At 41.6% G+C, this 24,332-nt stretch overlaps 1 protein-coding gene across 3 annotated transcripts in view; it reads left to right on the top strand.

The window, feature by feature from the left end:
* ARMH3 (armadillo like helical domain containing 3) overlaps positions 1 to 24,332 on the top strand; it is a 748,421-nt gene that overhangs the window by 50,326 nt on the left and 673,763 nt on the right. For all 3 annotated transcript variants that reach the window (XM_069239576.1, XM_069239578.1, XM_069239579.1), the window contains exon 3: positions 13,821 to 13,877. In XM_069239576.1, the coding sequence (XP_069095677.1) occupies positions 13,821 to 13,877 (57 nt within the window). The remainder of the gene's footprint in view (positions 1 to 13,820; positions 13,878 to 24,332) is intronic.

Raw genomic sequence — 24,332 nt, 5'->3', positions numbered from 1 at the left:
CAGCTATGGGGACCTTTAGTTACTAATGTGTTGAGAAGTGCCATTAATGGCCCTTTGGTCCGAACGTGGGGGGAGGCTACAACTGTGCCTATTATTCAAAAACGGGGATAAAGGGCAACCACAATGCTACCGGCTAATCTCACTTTTGGATAGTACAGTGAAGATCCTTGGTATGGTCACACTGCTAAAATTGGAAAGTTGGGCGGCAGAGAATCATGGGCTCTCAGACCTTCAGTTTGGATTTCGCCCAGGGCTGGGTAAAGTAGAACAGTGCCTAAATCTGTCATAAATGGTCCAGAAATATACTAAGGAAAAAAAAGGTAGTGCGCATCTGGCATTTATGGACTTGTCTTGTGCATTTGATTCGGTAGATTGCTCCAGGTTATGGGGGATTATGTCACAGGTGGGCATAGACAGTGCTATTGTTACTCTGCTCCAAAGATTGCATGCACACACAACAGCCAGAGTTCGCTACACAAGGCAGGGAAATTTAACTGAAGATTTTTGAACAATCTCTGGGGTAAGACAGGGATGCATCCTGGCACCATTTTCTTTTTACTTCATATAAATGGTCTTGAGTATCACTTGACTGGGATGGGGGACAGACATTCCCAAGTTTGGCGCTAGGGAATTACCAGTCCTACTTTATGCAGATGACACTGTCCTTATAGCCCGAACAGCCAGTGGGCTCCATTTTTGTTGTTGTTGAATGTCTTCAGTTCTTTTCTGGATAGCTTTTGGCCTTGCAGTTAATCGTTCCAAGTCTTTTAGAATGAAATGCGGATCTAGCCAGGCTAAGATCAAGGACGTTTTTACTTTGTGGTGGGAGAAATGAACCCCTCATTTTACTAATTTATGTACTTTGTTTGAGACTGATTTTAATTGGAGGTTTCTATTGAATGTAAGGGTTCTACAGTTTCAAAGGTCCATAGATGCTGTTTTTAGGCCTGAGAAAAGGTTGGACCATATACCAGCAAGACTATAGATGAGATTAAGTGTACCTCTGTTGCTCTGTTCAGAGCAGGGATTTAGGGATATACTAATTGTACTTCACTGCAGACAGGCTCAGAACAAGTTTATACGAAGATTGTTGGCAGTCCTGCAGCGTACATCAATATCATTCTGTCATAAGGAGGTGGGGCTGTCTTTTTTAGAGGATATTGTTAAACTACAACCCCTCCTACTATGGACACCTATCTGAAAAATCCTGAGGCCCACCTGAGTAGACTTATTGGGAGGGACTGTTTGAAGATGGATAATGCTCTAGAGATTCCATAGGTGGACTTTGTCCGTAAGAGGTTTGAGAAGCCGGGTTCTCCAGCATTCTCTTCTTATCCGGACAGTCTAGCATATATCCCTACAAGCTCAGTGGAGGAACTCTTTTTAGAGGTCATGAATAAGGAACTTGTGCACTCTGGCCACGAGGCGATAACGACAATGCCTGTATGTATGGCACCTTATTTACAGATTAAAGAGAATGAGAGGTATACATTCCTGCTGACAAGATTTTTACTCGGTGCAGTGCACGTTTCACTGGCATTTCCCAGCAGTGGGACAATGTTTTCATCTCTCCCCTCCTGTCATTGTGAAGCCCCGCAGATCAATCGACACTTCATCTCACCCTATTTTGCACATTTTATTTGGATATGCTAAAGCAATTTTTGCGCCCACACTTACGGGGTGCTGGTTTTAGGTCTCACTGTGATGCTTTTGCTTATTTGCAGGGCCTGGACAATAAAGTTATTTTTTAAATTACAATGTTTTTATCCATAATAGCATCATGTTTTATATTGTACAGTTTTAATGGTTTTACAGCTTGGTCATTAATTGTTGTGAAATAACTTTTATGGCTGATCTAAGCCGGATAAAGTATTTAAAGAAGACTGATCCACACTTCCCAGGTGTGCCTCATGCCAAGATGCTCGTCATCCAACCATGCAAGACTATTTTAACATGTCATTTGGCAGGCTAATTAAACTCTGGTCTACTTGAATGCAGAGAATGGCCTTATTTGTTCTGGGTCCTGCAGAGAGCAGGTTTTGGAAATTGTTTTATCTAAAAGGTGGATCTTTTTTTACCGGTCTCCAATGACGACTGTCACCTGTAATCGATTCCAGTTCAATTCATTCTCAATTGCATGGGGTACTTGTCAAGTCTGCCCCCAATGAAATCCCAGGTATTTATACAGCAGAGGGGGAAGCAAAAATCCTCCTCTATACAGATGAGTTCTTGCTTCTACTTGACAATTGGAAACCTGATATTCCCGGTCTCCTCGATATTCTTAATGCTTTTGGTCAGTTCTCAACTAGGACAAAACTGAGGCTTTACCTCTCAAACGTGCAACCCCTGCAACAGTCTTGACTGGCTGCCTTGCAAATGGTCCACCACAACAATCAGATATTTGGGAGTTTTGGCAATAATCTGTTGCAGGTGACACAGTAGAACATAGAAGCCCTACTCAAGAAAACGGCTATTGACTTCGGGGCATGGTTTGCCTTAAATCTTTCAGTGTGGGGTTGCATCCAAACTGTGAAAATGGTGACTCAACTCCATTTCCGTTACCTGTTTAGAATGACTCCAATCTATATCCCGACACACATGATTTGAAGAGCTGATGCTCTCATCAAACAATACGTATGAAATGGCCAGAAACCCAGACTTAAAATGAATAAGCTTCAAGCCAATATCAAGGTGAGAGCCTCCGCTTTCCGGACATGTCTCTTTATTATTGAACTGATCTTTTATCATGACACTTAAAAAGAGGCTTATCTAAACAATCATCTGAAGAAGTGGATTGCTACCATGGCTGTCCTCCTCCAGTGGAAACAGGTGACATCACCCTCACATGCTGACTGAATGCAAGATTTGCCGGTGGCAACCTCACATGAACAAATAATTTACTGTCTTCATGATATACTCCTCCAGTTCGATGATGTATAGTCCTCTTTTGTCTTGATGGCAACCTCCCATTCTTCACCCTAGAGTCTTCCTTGATTTCTAGGAAGAGTTGGGATCTTTTTCCCTTTTTTTTCTCCTCCTCAGTCGCTTGTTTCCTGTTTGCTTCTTCACTTATTTGTTCTTTATTTTTCTTTCTCTTTCTGTGAGATTACCCTCATCCCTCCTGGAACGTTGCTTTCTTTAATTGTTCGATGTTCAACATTCTATTACGGTTTGACTCCTTTGTTTATAAGGCTGTTCGGTTTGAGTCTTTTTGTTTGTAAAACTGTTTTTTATACCATGTGTATTTTGATTGATCGTTGTCATCCTGCACTACTTTGGTTTATTGTGGACTAATTGTTTTGCCTCCAGTTATTCCTTATTACAGCTATTCCTTTAAAGGTTTATAATTTTAGTATGTCACTTATATATGATGTTATAAAAATGAAAATACCTCAATGAAGAAATGTTTTTAAAAATAAAATAAATAAAGGGCAGTCCCCCGATGCCATTTATGCTGGCAAATGGATGGAAGAGATGCTGTTTTTAACGTTCCATTAGTGTTCCCCCATCTCTGGCCGAGAGTGGAAAACTGAGAGATGGGTGATGTCGATTCATTATTTATTTATTTATTTTGGTCGCCCATCAGCTCTAAATGAAGCCTTTAGTTTCTCCTATTTAATATGTATTTTTTAAAGGAAATGTTTAACGTAATGGAATTTATGATTGCCAATGAGTTAATAGTGCAGTGCGTAAGATTGAATTGTTGATATCTTGATATGGTTTCTAATTAACTCTGTATGCTGGCTTGCCATTTTAATTGTTGTTTTTCTGGAGGCAAACTGTTATTTGATATTCAGTGTGTTCTGTGGAATGTGTTTTTTAAAATTAATCTTTTAACAACTTGCCAAATTTTCAGTGGTCTGAGGACTCCCTAATAGAGTTTTTGGTCAAAGCTTTCCCCATCATTTAATGGAGGTGAGGATTGCTGTAGAAGAAAGCCGTAGAAAGGTAATCCTTATTTTATGCCCCTTAAGCATTGTGACATGCATGAGCTTTGAGGAGCCATACCTTCACTAGGCCATAGTTGCAGTCTCTTGAACCATATATTTCAAATTGGTCAAACTACTTGAGAAGAATTCTTGAAATAGTTGCAATTCCATAGGTACACATGGATGTTCAGTGCTACTGCCAGGTTTCTGACTCATAGACGTTTTAGTTGTGACAAAATATGTTCTCAGAAGGGTTGTCTCCATGATCTATGGTAGACTGGTGAGTACGACCCTAGACTTTCATAGCCAAATGCAAAATAGATCGGGTAAGCCTTAATAACACAAGAAGATGGATGGTCTGTTGAAGGATGTCTGGCAAAAAGAGGCATTACTTGAGGAATGTGAGGGAAATGACACTGTAACAGCCCAAGATGCTAGAGACAATAGGTACTATTGTTCTGATCTGCAATGGGTCCACTGCGATAAGGTAACAATCAAGACCAGCTTGTGATTGATGCGGATGAAGGTACTACACAGCTTACTTCGCTAGACCAGATAGTAGATTATAGGATTGAGGGATACTGGAGTTTAAGAGATTGTGGTGAAACGATACATTCATGCAGATACACTGTAGGAAGTTGGCTCTGTATATACTGTCTCAAAGTGAGAGATAGTGTGCACAGAGTCCAAGGGTTCCCCTTAGAGGTTGATAGTGGCAAAATTAGATAATACTAATGCTCTATTTTGTGGTAGTGTGGTCGATCAGTAGGCTTATCAGGGGGTAGTGTTAAGCATTTGTTGTACACACACAGGCAATAAATGAGGAACACACACCAAAAAGACTTAACTCTAGGCCAGTAGGTTTTATATAGAAAAACATATTTTCTTAATTTATTTTAGAACCACAAGATTCAAGATTTGAGGTAAGTACATAAAATGCAAGGTACCTCACACCGTTAAGTATAAAACTTTGATTTAAAACAGTATTACACACAGTTTTTGTTAAAATGGAAATAAGCTATTTTAAAAGTGGACACAGTCAAAAATAAACAGTTCCTGGGGAAGATAAGTTTGGTTAGGTTTCTCAGGTACAAAAAGCACTTACACAGTTAGTCTCCTGTGCATAGGCAGCCCACCGTTAGGGATTCAAGGCAACCCCAAAGCCACAGCACCAGCAACACAGGGCCGGTCAGGTGCAGAGGTCAAAGGAGGGCCCAAAACACATAGGCGCCAATGAAGAACAGGGGTGCTCCGGTCCTAGTCTGCTTATACCTGCGTCCTCGGGGAGCAGACCAGGGAGATTTTGTAGAGAACGGGGGGACACACAGGCCCACAAACCACACCCTCAGTGGCACATCGGCGGCCGGTTGCAGTAGGCAAAGTAGGTGTCAGGTTTGCTGTAGAAAGCAATGGAGGGATCCGGAGGTCACTTACGCGATGCAGGCAGGGCACAGGGGGCTTCTCGGGCCAGCCATCGACTGGGCTAGGATGAGGGCCGCCTGCTGGTCACTCCTTCACTGGTAGGTGGTTCCTCTCGGTCCTGGGGGCTGCGGGTGCAGTGCTTAGTCCAGGCGTCTGGTTCCTTTGTTACCAGGCAGTTGCGGTCAGGGGAGCCTCTGGATCCTCTCTGCAGGCGTCGCTGTGGGGGTGCAGGGTGATCGACTCAGGGTGTTCACGTCATTGGAGTCGCCTGGGAGTCCCATCTGCGGTGTTGGTTGTCCTGAACTCGAGCCGGGGGCGTCGGGTGCAGAGTGTGAATACGCACGCTTCGGGCGGGAAGTGAGAGTCTCTTTAAAATTGTTAACGTTGCAAGTTTGTTGCAGTTTCTGAACAGTGCCGCTGTTCTTGGGAGGTTCTTGGTCTTTTGGATGCAGGGCAGTTCTCCGAGTCCTCAGAGGTCGCTGGTCCCGCTGGATGCGTCGCTGTGCAGGTTCTTTGAGTCTGGAGACAGGCCGGGTGGGCTGGGGCCAAGTCAGTTGGTGTCTCCGTCATCTCTGCGGGGCTTTCATGTCAGCAGTCCTTCTTCTTTCTTCAGGTTGCAGGAATCTGATTTCCTGGGTTTAGGGTTGCCCCTAAATACTAAATTTAGGGGTGTGTTTAGGTCTGGGGGGCAGTAGCCAATGGCTACTGTCCTGGAGGGTGACTACACCCTCTTTGTGCCTCCTTCCTGAGGGGAGGGGGCACATCCCTATTCCTATTAGGGGAATCCTCCAAACTCAAGATGGAGGATTTCTAAAGGCAGGGGTCACCTCAGGGCACCTTAGGGGCTGTCCTGACTGGTAGGTGATGACTCCTTGCTTTTCTCATTATTTCCTCCGGACTTGCCGCCAAAAGTGGGGGCTGTGTCCGGAGGGGCGGGCATCTCTACTAGCTGGGATGTCCTGGGTTGCTGTAACAACAAGCAGGAGCCTTTGAGGCTCACCTCCAGGTGTTACAGTTCCTGCAGGGGGAGGTAAGAAGCACCTCCACCCAGTGCAGGCTTTGTTCCTGGCCACAGAGTGACAAAGGCACTCACCCCATTTGGCCAGAAACTCGTCTTGTTGAGGCAGGCTGGCAGAAACTGGTCAGCCTCGTACAAGGAGTCGGACTGGTATTCAGGGGGCATCTCTAAGATGCCCTCTCTGTGCATTTTACAATAAATTCCACACTGGCATCAGTGTGCATTTATTGTACTGAGAAGTTTGATACCAAACTTCCCAGATTTCAGTGTAGCCATTATGGAACTGTGGAGTTCGTAATTGACAGACTCCCAGACAATATACACTTTATGGCTACCCTGCTCTTACAATGTCTAAGGTTTGGCTTAAACACTGTAGGGGCATAGTGCTCATGCAACTATTCCCTCACCTGTGGTACAGTGCACCCTGCCTTAGGGCTGTGAGGCGTGCTAGAGGGGTGACTTACCTATGCCACAGGCAGTGGGTTGTGGGCATGGCACCCTGAGGGGGGTGCCATGTCGACTTAGTCTTTTTCTCCCCACCAGCACACACAAGCTGTGAGACAGTGTGCAGGTACTCAGTGAGGGGTCCCCAGGGTGGCATAATACCTGCTGCAGCCCTTAGAGACCTTCCCTGGCCACAGGGCCCTTGGTACCAGGGGTGCCATTTACAAGGGACTTAGCTGTGTGCCCGGGCTGTGCCAATTGTGGGAATAAAGGTAGAGTTTAGGGAAAGAACTCTGGTGCTGGGGCCTGGTTAGCAGGGTCCCAGCACACTTTCAATCATAACTGGCATCAACAAAAGACAAAAAGTTAGGGGGTAACCATGCCAAGGAAGGCATTTCCTTACATACACCGTTTGGCATTATCCCAAGATCAGATTCATCTGGGATAAAGTCAGGGGACTGGTCACTGAAATATTGATGCATGACAGCTGACCAGGTGATTTAAAGATGCAGAGGTTGCCTTTTTAGGTTTGAAGACATTGTTTTTCGATCTGCAGTGATAACCTGTGTCCATTGACCTCACTGTGTCGAGAAAAGGCAATGCAAAACGTAAAGTGTGAATACAGTCTTCTCGTCATGTGTTTGAAAAGTAAGTCTCAATGACTGTTACTTTACTACTTGTTACATATATTTTTAAATATGGTCATATTAATTGCACAACACAACACCAGGAAGGTTATTTTATTGTTGCATGTACGTTACTATGTATTATATCTAACTCTCCAGTAAAATGTTTCATTAAAAGTATTTTTTGCACCATTTCGATCTCATGTGTACTTCCTATATCTTGTGACATTTCTCCCAGAAGTTTGATAGTGTATCCTAAACAAATTGAATATTTCCCTAACCTTGTGTGTATGTAAGTTGACAACATGCCCCTTCTGTAAAACAGACAGTCTCTGCAACAGCTAGTTTGCCCAGGAATTTGCATGTATTAACGTTAACCATTAAGTATTAACCTGGTGAAAACTAAACTGTCATGTCACACAGGGTAGAGCTAATTAACTGTAGTCATTTTCTAATTAAAAGAAAGTTAAAAGTTGTCCACAGTTTTACATATCCAAAATAACTGTGATGCCTAGACTTTTGTGGAACATTTTTTTTAGAAACTATTGTATATTAAATCCTTAAATGTGGCACATTTATTTCAGAAAGTATTCAATTTGTGTGTTGATCTGCCAATAACAAAATATTTTAAAAAACCAAAAAAAAAAAAAAAAAAGTTCTTTGGTTACCTGGATCTTGGCTAAGGGCAATCGTACAAAAAGGTTCAGTTATTTAGACCAGAAAAAGTGCAAGCCAAGTTATAATGTGTAGCCTGAAGAATAAACAATCCTATATGCTACCTTCTATGTATACTTAAGTTTATGAACTCTGGGACACAGTGCTAGATATTTATACGTGAGTGCTGACGTAAATTCATCTGTGCTTAACATTGCATTTTAGTTGTATAAAATCTTGTTATGTTTCTGGTAAATTATTTGTTAGAGGCTTATGATATCATATTGTTAGAGATACTTAGAAATGTCAATAACGCCCTGAAAAAATTTCAAGGTTCTGATTTAAGGAAGACAGCTGTTGTGGTCTTTTCTCAAATGTGCAAAACATTTCTTATGAAATTCGCAAATGGTGAGAATTCAAGATTCCTGTCAAAGGTTTCTAAATTTGCACTAAAACATTTGAATTAAAATGATAACAGAAGACAGGGCCACCTCAAGCCCCCATACAGCTGTGGGATCTAGGAACTCTTGCAGAAAGTTTGCCCTACCTTCCTGCTTATGTGGTGCTGTGGTGCTCTGTGTCTGTGGGGCCTGCATCCAAGGCATAGAAAGCAGGAGTTGGTCCCTTGGTGAGGTTTCCAGAGCTGACCTCTTGGTGATTTTTTTTTTTTTTCTGCACCAAGCTGCATGGCCTGTGGGCGCCGGGTGGGCTATGTGTTGCTCAGAGGCATCTGCAACTTGAGCAATCAAGTGATCTGCAGCATAACCAGGCCATTTGGGCACTGGGAAAACCTGTATGGTGGCGTAATCTGACAGGGACTGTGGACGGAGGTGGTTACCGGATTATTCCAGCTGTGAGCCTCTACCTACCTGCCTCTTGAATCCGACCCCCTACTGCTCCCTCGTTGGTCACGGACACAAGTGGAAGGCTTAATCAGAGCAGAGGTAGATGTGTGTAGCTACTCGCTGATGAGGCCTTTCCCTGACCTCTAGGCGAATGTGATGTTTGTACTAATCTTGTTCTAATTGATGGCTTCTTGCAAAATACCCGAAAAGAGCTTCAAATCACATTCCTGCACACTCAAGAAAGGGGCAAGGAGAAGTAAAATGCCTCAGAAGAGGCTGGTGTCATCAACAGGAAAACAAATACTTTTGAAGTCCATCCGCATTCCGCACAGTGTTTTTTTTTTTTTTTTTTTTTTTTTTTTCTTCTTTTTTTTACTGTGAAACTTAGAATATGGAGTCAGACTTACACTCCAGAATTGGGAAGATGGGTGGGTGGTAAATAAGATATTCAAAATGAAGCAGGGTTCAGGAACCATTAAAACTCATTTGTGGACACTGCAGACTCGGAGGAAAAATAAACCAGGGTAACACTGAAGGTAATAAAAAATTTTTAATTTGTCCCTTTGGAGGCATTGTTTAAGCTGGATATGCAGATCAAGATGCCTGATAGCCTGCAATAGATCATCCAGCTCCGGGTTTTCTGTGAACTTCTTGAGGTATTGATAATAAACATGCTGATAGTTCCAAAGATGTCATGCGCTCGGCTGCCCAATCATCTCTTCCCCGTGGGAGAAATGAGGCACTGCTAGTTAGCCGGAGCAAAAACCGGATTTAGGGTGACGGAGTTCCTTACACGTGGGTCAGACTCAGTCCCCCACACCGTTATCGATCCTGCTGCCTAGAAATCCAGTAGTCTCATTTAGGATAATGAGAGCCCATGCGACAATAGATTTTTGTAGCTCTGGGATGGGGAGGACCATCTAGTAATGCTAAGGCATTTACATTCCCCTTAAAGAAAGGGGATGCTAGCAGTATAGAAACAGTGATAGTTGGCCTGGTCTTGCTAAAGTGTCAAGATAGAATACTGAAGGTTTAAGTTCGGGAAAAAAAAAAGTGCTGCTGAAGGACAGTTGCTGCCTCCTCCTTGGCTTGAGCCGTGACACCTTGGAACGATATGAGGTGTTGATGGCTTTGTTTGGATAATCAATAAAGCTAAAAGTGTGCTTTCATGGCATGAAAGCAGTGTTCATCCAGCCTGAAGAAGCTAGGTATTTTTTGATGGGATAGATGAGGGAGGGAGCTAAAAGTATCCAGTATGCTTTCCCCAGTATTGCCTGTGTGGTCCGAGTAGGGATTAGATCTCCAGTCACCATGGGGTAGTGCTCTTCCTGAGCAGTGAGATGAGAAGACCCAAGTGTTATTATTGAAACATCAAAAAGTAGAAAAGAGTATACTAATTAATTGCAAATTCCTGGAATGGAGTAAGGGATGTGGTTAGGGAGAAGTTCAGAGTCAGGCTTGCCTCGCATATCGAGATTAGGGTTATGGTGGGAATACGATTTTTTAACTATACTAAAACACAAATATGCTCAGCATAGATGTAAGGGCTAAGTTTAGGATTGGGTTACAGGGATGAGTGATTGGGTTTGGTTTATCTTAACTTTATATACTGGGTTAAGGTTAGTGTAATGAGTGGTCTTAGGGGCAATTTAAATTTAGGGTTGTAGTAAGGATTACTGTTAGAATTAGAGAATGATACAGGTTTAGTTAAAAGGTTAGGGGTTAGAGTGATGAAAGGGGAGTTGGGAGAAAATGTCACAGAGGATGAATCTGCAATATCCCCCATGAAATAACAGAGAACACATGGTCCCAGAAAGAAAGGTTAGTGTTTGGGTTAAGGGAAAGTCATTGTAATGTTAAAACAGTACTTTTGAAAACATCTTGATTTCTAAGTAGTCATGCATGTTAGGCACAACTTTATTGACTCTACCCTCTAACTTCCGTTTTTTTTTAACATACATTTTCTATCAGGACAGTCTGTCTTACAGACTACACAACCTCCTATATTTAGGAATTGTTGTCTAAATCTTCAGTTTGTTTTTGAATCATGGGCAGGTAATATTGTGTTTTATGACTGGTAAATGATGGGCTGAGTAAGGGATAGTTGAAGAGTAATAACAGAAATGAAGTTCTGGTCAGTTGAAAGATCATTTAACTTTACATTTGTACCTCCTTGTTTTGCTAGTTAGCCTTCTATACTTACAAAGGTGAGATTTCGTTTTTAAAATAAGGTACATTTACTAGTTTATTAATTACATGCGATTTAATGGATGTTGTTAATTAATGGACAATTTTTCATGGACTGTTTAAAAACAAAATGTGACTGAAAACTGTGGACTGTGAAAAAAATAATAGATTTTTTTCATTATTACGTTATGAATGAGTTCACAATCCATTTTAATTATACAGTTTGTAAGAACACTAGGTACAATGTTAAACAAATACAAAATACATTTTTCCATGAAAGGCTCCTCTAATAGCTATTGGTAATGATAACATCTTCAAGATAGAATTATTACTTTTTGTATTACTCGCCCCCCTCCATCACCTCTTGCTCAATCAATTCTGTCTCTTGGACACTGTCTGCTGAGTCATGATAGTTTGCTGAATATTCAGATTCAGTGTTTGCAGAAGTGCCCACTGCTGCCTTTGGTGTCTCTTGCTGTTCCTTTGTAAGCTGGCTGAAGCAAACAGTTTAGCCAAATTCCTAGGTTTCATAATGCTCTGATTCCTACCATCTGGTTCCATTTCTGAACTGCAGATAATTGTAGAACAGGCAGGTCTCCTACATTACCCACCCAAAAGGCTTACAGGTCTTAATTCCAGGTCTGAGAATGGAACATATACCGTGCTAGGTACAATGTCCAGTTAACAGTGCAGTACTTTCTGTTGGGCAACCAAAACTTATTTACATGCTCAGGTGGCTTTATTGGAGCAATAAGTCTTCTTATTTGAGTAGACAGCAGGCACAGACTGAAAATGTTCTTTGACTGTGCTTATCTGCCAAGATGTGGGGATCCGTGCTGCAGTTAGCACTGCATAAAATAGCAGCTCTATAAGCACAAAGGGGTTCTTTTGGGGGCAGGGTGGGAGGAAGGTGATGGAATCCGACAAGCGACAGGACCTTGCACTCCCTTCTTTAGTCTTCTCGCCCTCCACTTGTTTTCTCTTTACAGCGTTTGCACCCAACTTTCTACTCCTCACTTCTTGCCTTACATGAAAGCAGGGAGTAGCAGGACTACCCACAGCTGTTGCTCTGTTAGATTCTGACACTGTTTGCAATAGGAAGTTTGGTGATGCAACAACAGTACCTGTACGTCTCTAAGTGCCGTTTGTTAAGAACCGTATACCCGTGATAAGAAACTGCAGCCCCTTCTCCTTTCCTTTTTACAGAGAATTAGTTTTGATATAAAAGATTGTATAACGTGGTTGCAGCTATATCATTGCAGTTTAGACACCTGCATTTGAGGGCTCTCTAGAGGCTCACTCCCAACAATGTTTTTTCTGATACATTTGAGTAAGGTTGTGACGAAAAAATTATATTGTAGTTATGTTTCATGTATACATTTCTTCTCACTGACCCCTTAGAAATCTCACTAGAGAGTGCTGGTTGGTTTCCTTGTTGGGTGCTGATTCGGGCTTTCATAATCTATAGCATTGTGTTAGTTGGATTAATCATTTATGCTTGCACTATAAAACCTGAAACTGATATAACTGTTTTTAACTACTGACTTACAAGTGAAAACACTATGGGCCTGATTATGACTTTGGCGGACGGAAAAGCCCGTCTGCCGAAATCCCGACTGGTAGGTTGCCGTCAGTGTGGCAGCCTCCCCACCGGGCCCATTTCAAGTTTCCCGCTGGGTCAGCAGGCGGAACCTCAGTTTCCGGCCGCTGGCCCAGCGGGAAACGGGCTACAGCATCGTCTCTGGCTCGTAATTGACCCGGTGGCAATGTTGTAGTGCGTGGAGTGCACCAGCACCCATCGCAAGGTTTACTGTCTGCAAGGCAGACAGGGAATATTGCGACTGTGCGTGCCGGGGGGGCCCTGCACTGCCCATGTCTGGGGCCCCCTGCACCCGTTCTCTGGTAGCCTTTTCATGGTGGTGTTACTGCCATGAAATCGCTGTCGGAGAAGGGGGTTGTAATCCCCAGGGCAGAACCACAACTGCCAAACTGGCGGATGCTGGCAGTCCGACCAAGGCGCAACCGCTGCGCTCATAATGTGGCGCTCGGACCGCCACATTGGCGCCAGTAGACTGCCAGATTCGTTATGAGCCCTATGTATAGCCAACAAAGATGCTCGTTTTGATGCTGATGATGTATTTGAATGTTGCCTAACAAAATTTGATATTTCCTCTGTATTGCAAAATGCTAACCTCCAGTATATATTTTTTATGACTACACATCTGTTGTGCACACTCTGGTTTGTATTCTGCTACCTAGGATCCATGAGATCCAGGCTTTGTTGCAGATGCAGCTCCTCTTAGTATCTGAGTTAAGGAGCCTGCAGTGAATTATTGTTTTCCATTGCTGTAACGTTACACCTGTTACCAAATACCTTAATCATCTGTCAGCTTGGTGTACCATCAGTGTTTGACAGCTTTGAGAATCGAAACCCCCCACTGCCTAGACATGCACATAGGGTCCTTACACAAGAAATAGTTTCTCAGAGTCTGTATTTACTTCAATTTTTTTTTTTTATATGATTTTTCTTTTGGACATTATACTACATTTTGTTGCAGAGTAAAATTGTTCCCATTTATTCCTTTCTGTATCTTGTGGTGTGTGGTACTTTTGTATCAGTTGCACCTTTTACGTTATGAGTAGAATTGTTTGCACAGTGAACGTGATAATAATGGATTCTGAAATTGTGTTGTAGAAAGAAGACCCAACAAAAGTCAATCCACGATTTTGGGAGGAGCTGTTTCTGTTGAAGGTATTTTTTTTTTTCCAGAATGAATAATGAATTAATGTTTTAAAATGTTTTTATAGCACTATATGCCTCAAAGATGTATGTTTTATGTAGACTTCTCAAACTTCAAAGAGTCTTACTGAAAATATCATGTTTAAATCATTTTCTGAAATGTTAATTGCTTTTTAGTCGTTTTCGTTTAAGGATAGATTCAGTAGTACCCGCAAACATACTTCTTTTATTTAGTGATTGATGATAGAGAATTGTTTTCTACAGAATATTATGACCCCAAATTTATTATGTGCCTAGCTTATCTGTTTGAATGATCCGTATAGTATTGGGGTGCGACTGGCAAGTAGCTTTAATGGCACGTAGGAAGGGTGACATGGGGTACTTAATGTGAAGGGGAATGTCTGTAGGTTTCTGAAGAGAAATGGAAAATAAAATTCCTTGGGCTCATAATGAATCTCAGATTGGTCTCAGTTAAAGTAGCAAGTGCTATAAAAGCTCTTTGACAAAGACCCCCACCGCTTTGTCAAGGCTTATATCATAAGTGTTGCTGATAAAAGGAGCATATTGGGTGGTTATTCTAATTGTTGTTTGTAATGTCCGTAAACACGCTCACTTTATTGCTTTTAATTATATCATTGTATATTTTTAGATTCTTGTGAAAAGACCTCTGAATGTGTCCCTACACACTTTTCAGCAGGTCATATTAACATCTGTTGTCACGTTTCATTGAGATATGATTTAATGATGCTTCATTGGTGAAAAATAGTCTCTTTCAGCACTTTTGTGCCAACATTTAATATCGAAGTAAAAGCAGAGAAGTATCTGTCTGATATTGAGAAAATGCTATTTAAATTGTAGTTCACTGCTTCCTTCAAATAAGGGAACCAACAAGGGTACATGCACCAATGACATTTTGCAATTGGCCTGTGCCAGTGGTGCTGAAACAATTTTCAGAGTGAGGGTACTGCCATTAATGTTACAACCAGGAGAGACTGGTAACATTTGAAAGTGGTGGGGGAAGCAAAGTGCCCCACCGTTTCCCAAAAGCCAAAAATAAAACAACCCCTCCAAAAGCCAAAACAACAAGCATCGTGCAACATAAACACACACTATACCCATACACTGACATGCTTTACATTAAAATTTGAAATGAATAAAATAAGATAAAATGCTCCTTACCCACTGGCTGTGTGTCCTCCTCGGAGTTCTTATGCAGTTTATGAATCTGAGCACTAGTTGAAGAGCTAACTCCCCTAACCAGTCCACACACTGCTCTCATGCTATTAACCAGCATGAGAGAACCACCAAGATTGGATGGAGCAAGCTGGCTGAATGCTCTTTCAGTCCCTAGAGGCCTGTGCTTGCTCTTCACCCAGCTGTCTAACGCAGCACAGATTGGAGAGCTTCAAACTGCGCATGTGAGGTTGGCCGTCGCAAGACAGCTGGCCAAACTGACATGCGCACTTTAGAGTGTCTCGCCACTACTCCAGTCCTCCATGCTGCCAGTCAACAGCAGAGGACACGTCCCGTGTTTCACTCAGCTCGGGGGCCGGCTGCGTATTAGTAGAGAATAAAATGGCAGTGAAATCAACCCATTGCTATTTTACTTTTCACATTTGCTACGCGCGGCTCACAGTGGGCGGTGGGGGTGCAACTCTTCTACTCTTACACCATCGAAGTCATAGGGGTTGTGAAAAATCTATGCATCACACAAAAAAGTGTGTCAAATGCATTCAGCAGGAAAGTGATAAGGGTGCAGTTTGTAGCTGTTGGTACTTTTTGGAGAACACTGTTGCAAATGTATTACTAAACCAAGATTTAGTAGCACACTGACATTTACAGACACATTTTTCACTGAAATGACCACCACACTTGCACAGCAATACAATTTTACTGGTAAAAGTATGCAGCGCGCATATAATAATCTGTAGAAATCGGGTTTCAGTTAATATTTAATTTGCACATCACCAAGTGTATTGATTTGTTTTGTTCCTATTAGAATCTTTGTTTCCACCAAATTTCAGAATTTAAAAAAAAGTTATTAATTTGTCCCTTCCTAGCTGCTAACATCGTCTGGAATATTTGTAGAGTTAATTTACAGATATTTAAATGTTATGTGCTAGAAAAAATTAAATCCTGCAGAGTTTTCTTTTATACTCTCTGTACCACAGCAAGATTGTGGCATAGTTCGCTTTACAAACCTCTCCTAATTTACAGTCAGAGAAAGAAAAGTAAACACCGACCTCCCTTTTAAAACAATAAACAGAAATTTGTCAAAAGACATAGCCTGGCATTTTACCTCTGTCTTTGATGCACAGCAAATGAGCCAAGATAAAAACAGAATGTAAATGGCTGTTATTGCTCATTCACCTTCTGAACTAAAGTATGGTCAAAAGCATGTGTCATTGATGAACTTTCAGTGCCAGAGAAAATTAGAATCGGTGATGCATCGGAAACATTTTCAAAGAAATACAGAACGTGAACTCACATGCAAAGGAGACAGCTCAAAACATGAGCACTGTCAAAGGGATACCTCACAAAAAGAAGAAAACAGTTCCTGGACACTGAATACATGGAGCTCTTCAGAGAGGTTGTATAGAGGCTGTGCTCCACTGGGAGGGCAAAGATATGCAGGAAGGCCTAAAATGAACAGAGCCAGTGTATAAAATGAAAGCAAATGTGAGCTACAAAACACAAAGCCAGTGGTAAAAGTACTGTTTTGTCCTTGTCTAGTTTATTTACTAATTCATAGAATTTATTTTATTCAATTGCACCATCAAATATCTCTGTCAACCTTTTGAGGCTGTAATTCGTCTCTTGATTTTAATCACTTTCTTCTAATATTTCTGTGATTGAGTTACTTCTCTGCACAACTTTAGTTCCACCTGCAGCTGAGATAGAATCCTTTCCATCAGTTTTATTTATTAGCTTGGCTGTCTTTTCTATAAACTGATCCCATAGTATTGCCTTTAGGGAATGCCATGATGTGCCTATGTCAATTTCATTGATAACATTTTCTTTCATGAAATTAGTGATGCATTCGTGTATGTTATCAATCACTTCGGGTCTTTTATTATCTATGTGTTTAAGCTCCACGTTCCGGCCACCATTTCCTTGTTCTGTCTGGTCTTTGTAGATACACTGCGCCAGGTCATGGTGGACAGTGTAATTGGGTCCCTGAGTCACATCTTGTAGGTATGGAGGAACTTTTTGCCCACAAAGTTATCACTTATCCTGACATGAATCTTGCATATCTCCGACTATAGTATGTGTAATCATTACCCAGTCTTCAAACACAATGTTCCCCAATGCTGAGAGAATATTTTTTTCTTCCATATCCGTTCTCCGTTTTGTCTCTTTTACCATATAGTACCATATTGAGGCCACCTCCCACAATCGAAGGACCTTTTGCTAATTCTGTGAGGATATGCGTTGTTTGGCTAGAAAGGTTTTCTTGACCCATGCTGGGCAATAAATTGATGCTCATGTTTAAAGTCCTCCTTTATGCATCCCTCTTTGAGCCACCTATCTTCCTGCGTTAACTCCTAGGTAATATCCGATTTTAGAATTACACCTACAGTAGATAAGAATCCCTACACTTGCCACTTTCTTATCTCCATTCAAAAGGTACAGGTTGGGGAGACACATGATCTAAAGTGTGTCCAGTCTGTTTTTTAACAAGTGTGTTTATTGAATGAGAGCAACATCTGTTGTGTAGAATGGTCCTGTACGTAAGAGGGCTGGTCAGGCCCCGGACGTTATATGAGATATCCATAAGTGTTATGTCACAGGAGAAGGTTTAAGTTCCTCATTGCTCCGTAGGTTGAGTGTGTGTTTCTGTGCTGTGCCATGTCCAAGAGAAACTCATATAATCGAGAATATATTTTTTCTCTTTCCCTCTGTACTCCACCTTGTAACACAAACCTCTTTCCCTGTCCCTTTTGGAACACATTTCCACAACTCTAAGCAATATAGTTTGTCTTATCGACGTTTAAAGGACAAGACGGACTTACCTGTTTGTGTGTAGCCACAGGGCCTAGTCTCTGTTTCGATTTTGGAATAGTTTCATAGATTTCCTCCACCAATCCTCTAAAACATGCTAATTGCTTGCATATTACCCTCCTACAAGTCACCTGTGGTCATCTGTTTTCTTGCTTGGTTCGTGCTTGTTGTCCATAGTGGGCTTTAGTAGTTTTTCACTTATTATTTTATCTCTTTTTTCAGAGTTTGACAAAATGTATTCTGGACATCTATCCTCCATTCTGGTGTCTTGGTGCGTGGTATGTTAGCCAAATTTCCTTTTCCCTTGTCTGTGTCTGGAGTTTTTTTTATCTCCAGTGTGAGAGGCTTCCATTCTGCCATTCTTCTTTTTTTTTTTTGCCATCAAATTAAGGAAGTCGGGCAATTATGTCAGGCAGTCCTGGCGCTTGGGGTCTGTGTTCTCTGCACACTGTCAATTCGTACGGGTTCTGTGACTGTCCTTTGTAACACAGCACTCTGCTGGATTTGCACACATGATTTTATATGTCTTCTACCCCTTTCAGGGTCCCTGTCATCCATGCAATACACCTTCTAAAACAATTCTATAAATCTCCCTCCTGTTCTTGCTATATTATGTGCTGTTCCCATGGAGTTATAAGACTTTCTCTGTTTGCTCCTTCTAATTCCACTTGCTCTTTCATCGAGGGAGTTCTCCAATTAGTGCATTCTGCCCCTCCAATTTTTCAATTTCTGACAATATTTCTTTCAGACCTTTCTTTACTTCTGCTCAGATCGTTCTAACTTCTTCCTTCATTTCTAACAAGACGTGCTTAATAAAACTCCTCTACAGGTTCCCATTCCTGTTCTGTTTGTTCTAGTCCTTAATTTTCTCCCTGTTTAGTGCTGCAGGTAGTTTTTTTCCTACATCCTGGTTGCAATTTTTCTTTCTAGTTGGAAGTCGCTTTTATGCTCCACAGTCACCATTTCCTGAGGCACTATTATCTTTTTACCAAGGGGTCTCTATTGAGAGCGTAGTTCTGTGAAGGCACAGTGTTGTGCATACCTTTGTGTAGGTAGCCTCACTCCACAGTTAATGCAACATGAATCGCTCTGCCTGTATTTTACTGCCTTGCAGTGGAAATTCAGCCTTTGTCTACTGGTCAGTCTCTGTGGGTGGAGTTGGGCCAGTCTCTGGAGTTTTTGTACACTCTTCACTGCGTGCTATGAAACTATTCTACACAGCCTCTTTGTTGCCGGGTACGGTCCATGACTTCCTGCTGAGTTTCCCCACTTGTACTGTCTATGCCTAAAATTCCTCTGGACACTGTATCTCTGTGTCTTGCAGTTGCCCTTTATTAGGAATAGCATCCTTAAAGCATCTATTCTTCATCCCCATCATTGACCACACCACTTGGATAATTCCACTGGCAGCCTATCTCCTATCCTGAAACACTGCATCACAGGAGGCCCGTTTTCAGACTCATTTGCCAAAGTTTTACTGTACTTACTTTACTTCAACATGGTCTGTCTCCCTGCTGCACCAGAGAGGCCGTCTCCTGGTGAACAATGTCTTCAAGGTGGCCAGAGTTTGAGTGTCATTCTCCATTGCTCCAGGTCGCCATCTTGTTTCAAGGTGCCTGGCCCTCTGCGCTGTCAAAATTCATGGTCTCCGCATTTGCCACCAGTCAGCCTCTTCACAGGACATTGCTGAGATTTCTGATCATCTTCACATCTCAGAGGCTTGGGGGTGGGGGTAGTCTCTTCAGGCTCCTTTCCCTACAGCAAGTGTGGAGTCTCCAGACCACGCGTCTTGCCTCATTTTGCGCATGGCGGCGTTCCCAATTTCTTTTTTTTTTTTCTTTTTTTTTTTACCCAGTCACTGAGTTATTTTCCTAATTAAAGACTTGAGGCCTGTTGCACGAAATCTTTTTGTGGTCACACACCCCACAAGTTGGATTTTGTGACCATATAAGGGCTTTTCTTAATGTACAGAAACACTTGTACAAGTCCGAAAATTCTTTCTGACTTGTAAAAGAGCTTTTTCAATCCTATCTGAATCGCAATTTGGAGAGGGCAGGAAAGGGGGAAAACCTTGTTATTTGCGATTTGGAAGGGAATGTATCAAATGGTTTGTTACCGAAACTGCAGTTGTACACCATTGATGAGTTACTGACTCACAAATTTGGGTGGCAGCTTCTTCGCAAAGGGGTCCCAATGGTGACACTTGTGCCATTTTCCCACTGGGATCATTCTGCATCCAGCAGGTATTTAGCGATTCCTGCCATATAGCCCCTACAGAGGTGGAAAGAAGGGGGAAATAAGTAGGGGATGGAGGTTTTGTTTTTCAGTTGTGATTGTTGATGCTAGTTGTCTAAATGTCACTTTTCAAGAAATGCTCATGACCCTAATTTTGTTTCTGTAACAGTAAGGAAAAATAGCATTTGTAAGCATGCACATGTGTGTACATTTTTTTAAAATAAACTAAATACAACAAAAATTGAACAAATATTAATAAAATAATTACATGCTCTTCAATTGTCAAAGACCACATTTATGTACATACACTTGCATACATTACCAAATACCTGCAGCCTTAATTTATGGCTGCCCTCAAGTACAAAAAGTAAAACAAATGTTGTCACTCACATGATATTCGTATCTTCTGTTGTGTTTCTTAGCTGTGCAGTTATTTGAAAAATTTAATCAACCTTGCGTCAGTTGTAGGTGTGTACCCATGAAACAAACATAAGCTGCCTCTTTGAATGACTTTGCACCCAACTGGAGTAATATCGCTCTTAACCATGGCCTGCTAGCTGGTAGTAAACCTTTAAATATGCACACCAAATAGGTAATGACTTCTTTAAGTGCTCCACATAACCTCCAGCATACACTATTAAAATTCTTGTCTTCCCAAGCAAAGCATGTTTCAGCAGTGGGTGACGTAAATTGAGACCAAGAATTCTACCTAAACCTGAACGTGTCCATCTCCAAGACCTGAAACCTAATCAGTTATTTGACTTGTAATGCATCCAAGACTAAAGATTGTTGTGGCATACCAACCTCTAACAGAATTTGAGTTAATACATTTCAAACAAAAGCCTTTACTTTTATCAGGTTGGGAACTGGTAGCAGTTTTCTCTGAATGCTATATGACTGTAGGTCAGTACTAGACAAAATTGTGCTTGTAAGACTCTTAAGATATGGGGCACAGAGAGCTAATCAATTTGGTGTACATTTTTTAATGAAAAGATCAAAGATCTAGAGTTTGACCTCTATAAGCTTATTAAAGCTTCATGGCTGGTGATGTTGTCCAATGAATCTCCCGGACATTTACTTACTTACTGCTCATTATGCTGGCTGTCATATAGGGCAGCACAAAGGACATTCACTTCAGTCTGCCTTTGGTACATTTCTGTACCGTGCCCCAGCTGTGGTTCAGGTTCTTCATGACTTTTTTTTGCAGTTCACCTCCAGGTGTTCTTTGGACTGCCTCTCTTCAGATTGCCTTCTGGAGTCCATTGGAGATCTGTGTCCTAACCATCTGCATCTTTTTGTCATAATGATGGTGTCTCTGCTGTCTTGCTTCGATTTGGTGAGCAGTTCCTGGTTGGGCACTGCTGTGGAAGGCTGACAGTTTGGTGATGTTGCTTTTTGACATTCAACAGCAATGGGTCAACCAAACCGGGTAAGTCAAAGGGTAGAGACCAGACAAAGCGTAATACACAAACTCCAGCTTTGGGAGTTGATCACAAGGCTAACTACCTTGCCCCTTTAAAAAGTGTTATAGAAATAGCAGCAAAACAACTAAAGACCTCCCAGATAGTAGCAGAACTCATCCTTATCTAATATTAATAACTCAAGTTTTGTCACCTGCCAAACATCTGATTCTTGTTTTTACCTAAATTTGAAAATAAATTATTTTGCCTATTGTCATTCCTAAGTGCTTGAAGGGCAGGTTGTAAACCATTTGAGTACTGTCTAGAACAACTGTATCATCTGCGTATTGCACAATATGTATGTGTAAATCACCAAGTTTAGGCATACCTACTCTAAGCTCTTTCATGCTGGCCCCCATGGCTGTATTGTAAAGGTTAAAAAAAAAAAAAAATGGGCCCAGTACAGAGACTTGCTTCGGGTGCTGATCTTTTTAATATTACCTTGGTCATTCTGGTTCTCTGCCCAAGTGTACTTTTTTTTTTTTTTTTTTTTTTTAGCTATTTGCAAACATTCACAGTATTGCTCCTGAAAGGTTGTGCAGGCACAGATTTCCAGACATATTACTGGGGTTTACATCCGGCAACTCCAAAAGGCTCCCTCTTCCGCGAGCAATTGTATGTGTTTGTTTTTTTCTCCGGGGGGAAAATAATTCCCTGTGGAAAAGCACTTTCATTCATTCCAGGCACATCTAGGAGTGTGCCTATCTGCTTCCTCTCCTAGATAGAGAGTTCAGTGGGGGCCCTTGAGTGAAGTGAATCTCCAAACATTTCTACGGTGAAAATTGGAAAACATGTTTGTGATGGTACCCAAGCTTCCAGGACAAATTTTGCACTGGAATGCCCTTTTCATATCCCCGGAGTGGTGTTTGCTACTGCAAAGTTCTCTGCAAAGATGTTGGTGCCTCAGGCCAAGTAGCACATGGGTTCCTTCTGGCTCCATTGAGCCAGCTACTGGGTGACTAGTCAAAGCGTGCACTAGCCCATCTGCCTATGAAGCTCTTCTTGTAAATGTGGCTATGTGGTCCTTAGAATGGGGTGCATCTTCCAAAATATTGTAAGGAAATGCTACTGGTACTGAATGCCTTCCCGCCAGTAGTCCAATCCAAACTGGTGATGGTTCACTTAGACCCCACTACAGTTCTATACATTGTGATGTGATGAAACATGGCGGCTTTTGCACCACACAGCTCAGGTAGCTGGCTATACTTTTATTTTGACCAAACCTGCAACATGGAATCCTCTTCTCAAATTCTTGTGACCTTTAGAAGCGATAATGCTCTCCGAAATAGCTGCTAACATCACTATATTGTCTGATGGATATTGTCAATCAGTGTAATGTCCTGTGTTACACCAGGGCTCAGCCCCCTTCTGACATCTAGGCACACTCCATCTGGGCAAATGTGGTGTCCGTTTCATTGTCCAAGTCGGGGACCTATGCCAGTTCCTTGACACAAACATTCACTTTCAGGAGGCTATGCATGGCCCTGCACACAATCCAAGAAAGTAGAATAATGGAGGCTTCTTTTTAAAGTGATGCAAGATTTGACTTGAAGGTTTTCTGAGACCTATTTTCCTACACTTAAGCATTTTCAACTAGCTGTGCTTATTACTAATTCATTTTTTCACAAACATGAAATGAGTGGTAGGACTACACTTACTTCTGTTTTAAATGTCCTCACATACAACATTTATATAATTACATACTATATCTCATTAAACATTGTTCTTTCCCATGTCAATAAATAAATATAAAAATTTGCATTTATTTACTGCATCAGTGATGTCATTGATGATCATATTAGTGATGCTATATGTTACATGTTGTCATCAGTAGTGCAATTTGAGAGATCACACACAATGCTGTTTGATACTGTGCTGGATTTAGAATTATGTAGCTAATCATAACTTTGAATTTCTATTGTCCTCATGGGAGGATACAAAAGTTCAAAAGGAGGGACTAATAGGTTTGTTCTCCAAACAAAATCCAGCATTTACAAAGGACAGTAAGAGGAAACAATGAAAAAGATGGGTGGTGCTTGAAGCCCATATTGTAGATACAGCATGTCTCAGAGAGACAGTGCACATGCGCTGCCTAGGTTTGTCCTAAAAAGAAGCTTGTATTTGAGAAAACCACACGCTAAACAAAGCAAATGTACATCCAAACACATACTTACTCTGTAAATTGTAAGACCACAGGTCTCATGTGCATCAGGCAGGGGCCTAACAATGGAAGGGAGAGGAGAGAGTGGCAGTAAAATGAAACCTAATTTATCATCACTCCAACAGTGCCTCATCACCTCATTCCTATCACTAGTCAGCCATCTTGCTTTGTTCCTGTCCTTACCTCTTACATCTTACCTTCTTGTTAACCTTAGATTTTTTAGCATGTGGAGGTAGAGAGAAGCCACTTCACTCCCAGGGGAGACCCAGGCAAACGACTGGAGAGCGTTATGATTCACTACAGATGACTGTGCCTCCAAAATGATAATAAATAGTATTTTACACTCAGCAGATCTGCATGAATGGTTAATGCCATGCTGGCGTTTGATTTCCAATAGTTCATGAACAAAGGTGTTTAACCATAATCACACAACAACTGGTTTAATACATGTTGTAAAGTCACACTAACTAAGCCTTGTGATAACAGCCACACAGTTGTTTCCTTCTGGAAGTCTGAAAGGTGATACCAGTGTTTTGTGACAGTCCATTACGCTCAAATGTGGCACTACCTTTGCACTCTAGAAATAAGGGTGTGATTCTGTATTTATTA

This window comes from Pleurodeles waltl, chromosome 6 (assembly GCF_031143425.1).
Source record: "Pleurodeles waltl isolate 20211129_DDA chromosome 6, aPleWal1.hap1.20221129, whole genome shotgun sequence".
Lineage (NCBI taxonomy): Eukaryota > Metazoa > Chordata > Amphibia > Caudata > Salamandridae > Pleurodeles > Pleurodeles waltl.
The sequence above is the reverse complement of the archived record's forward strand: the minus strand, read 5'-3'. Positions and strand labels throughout refer to the sequence as shown.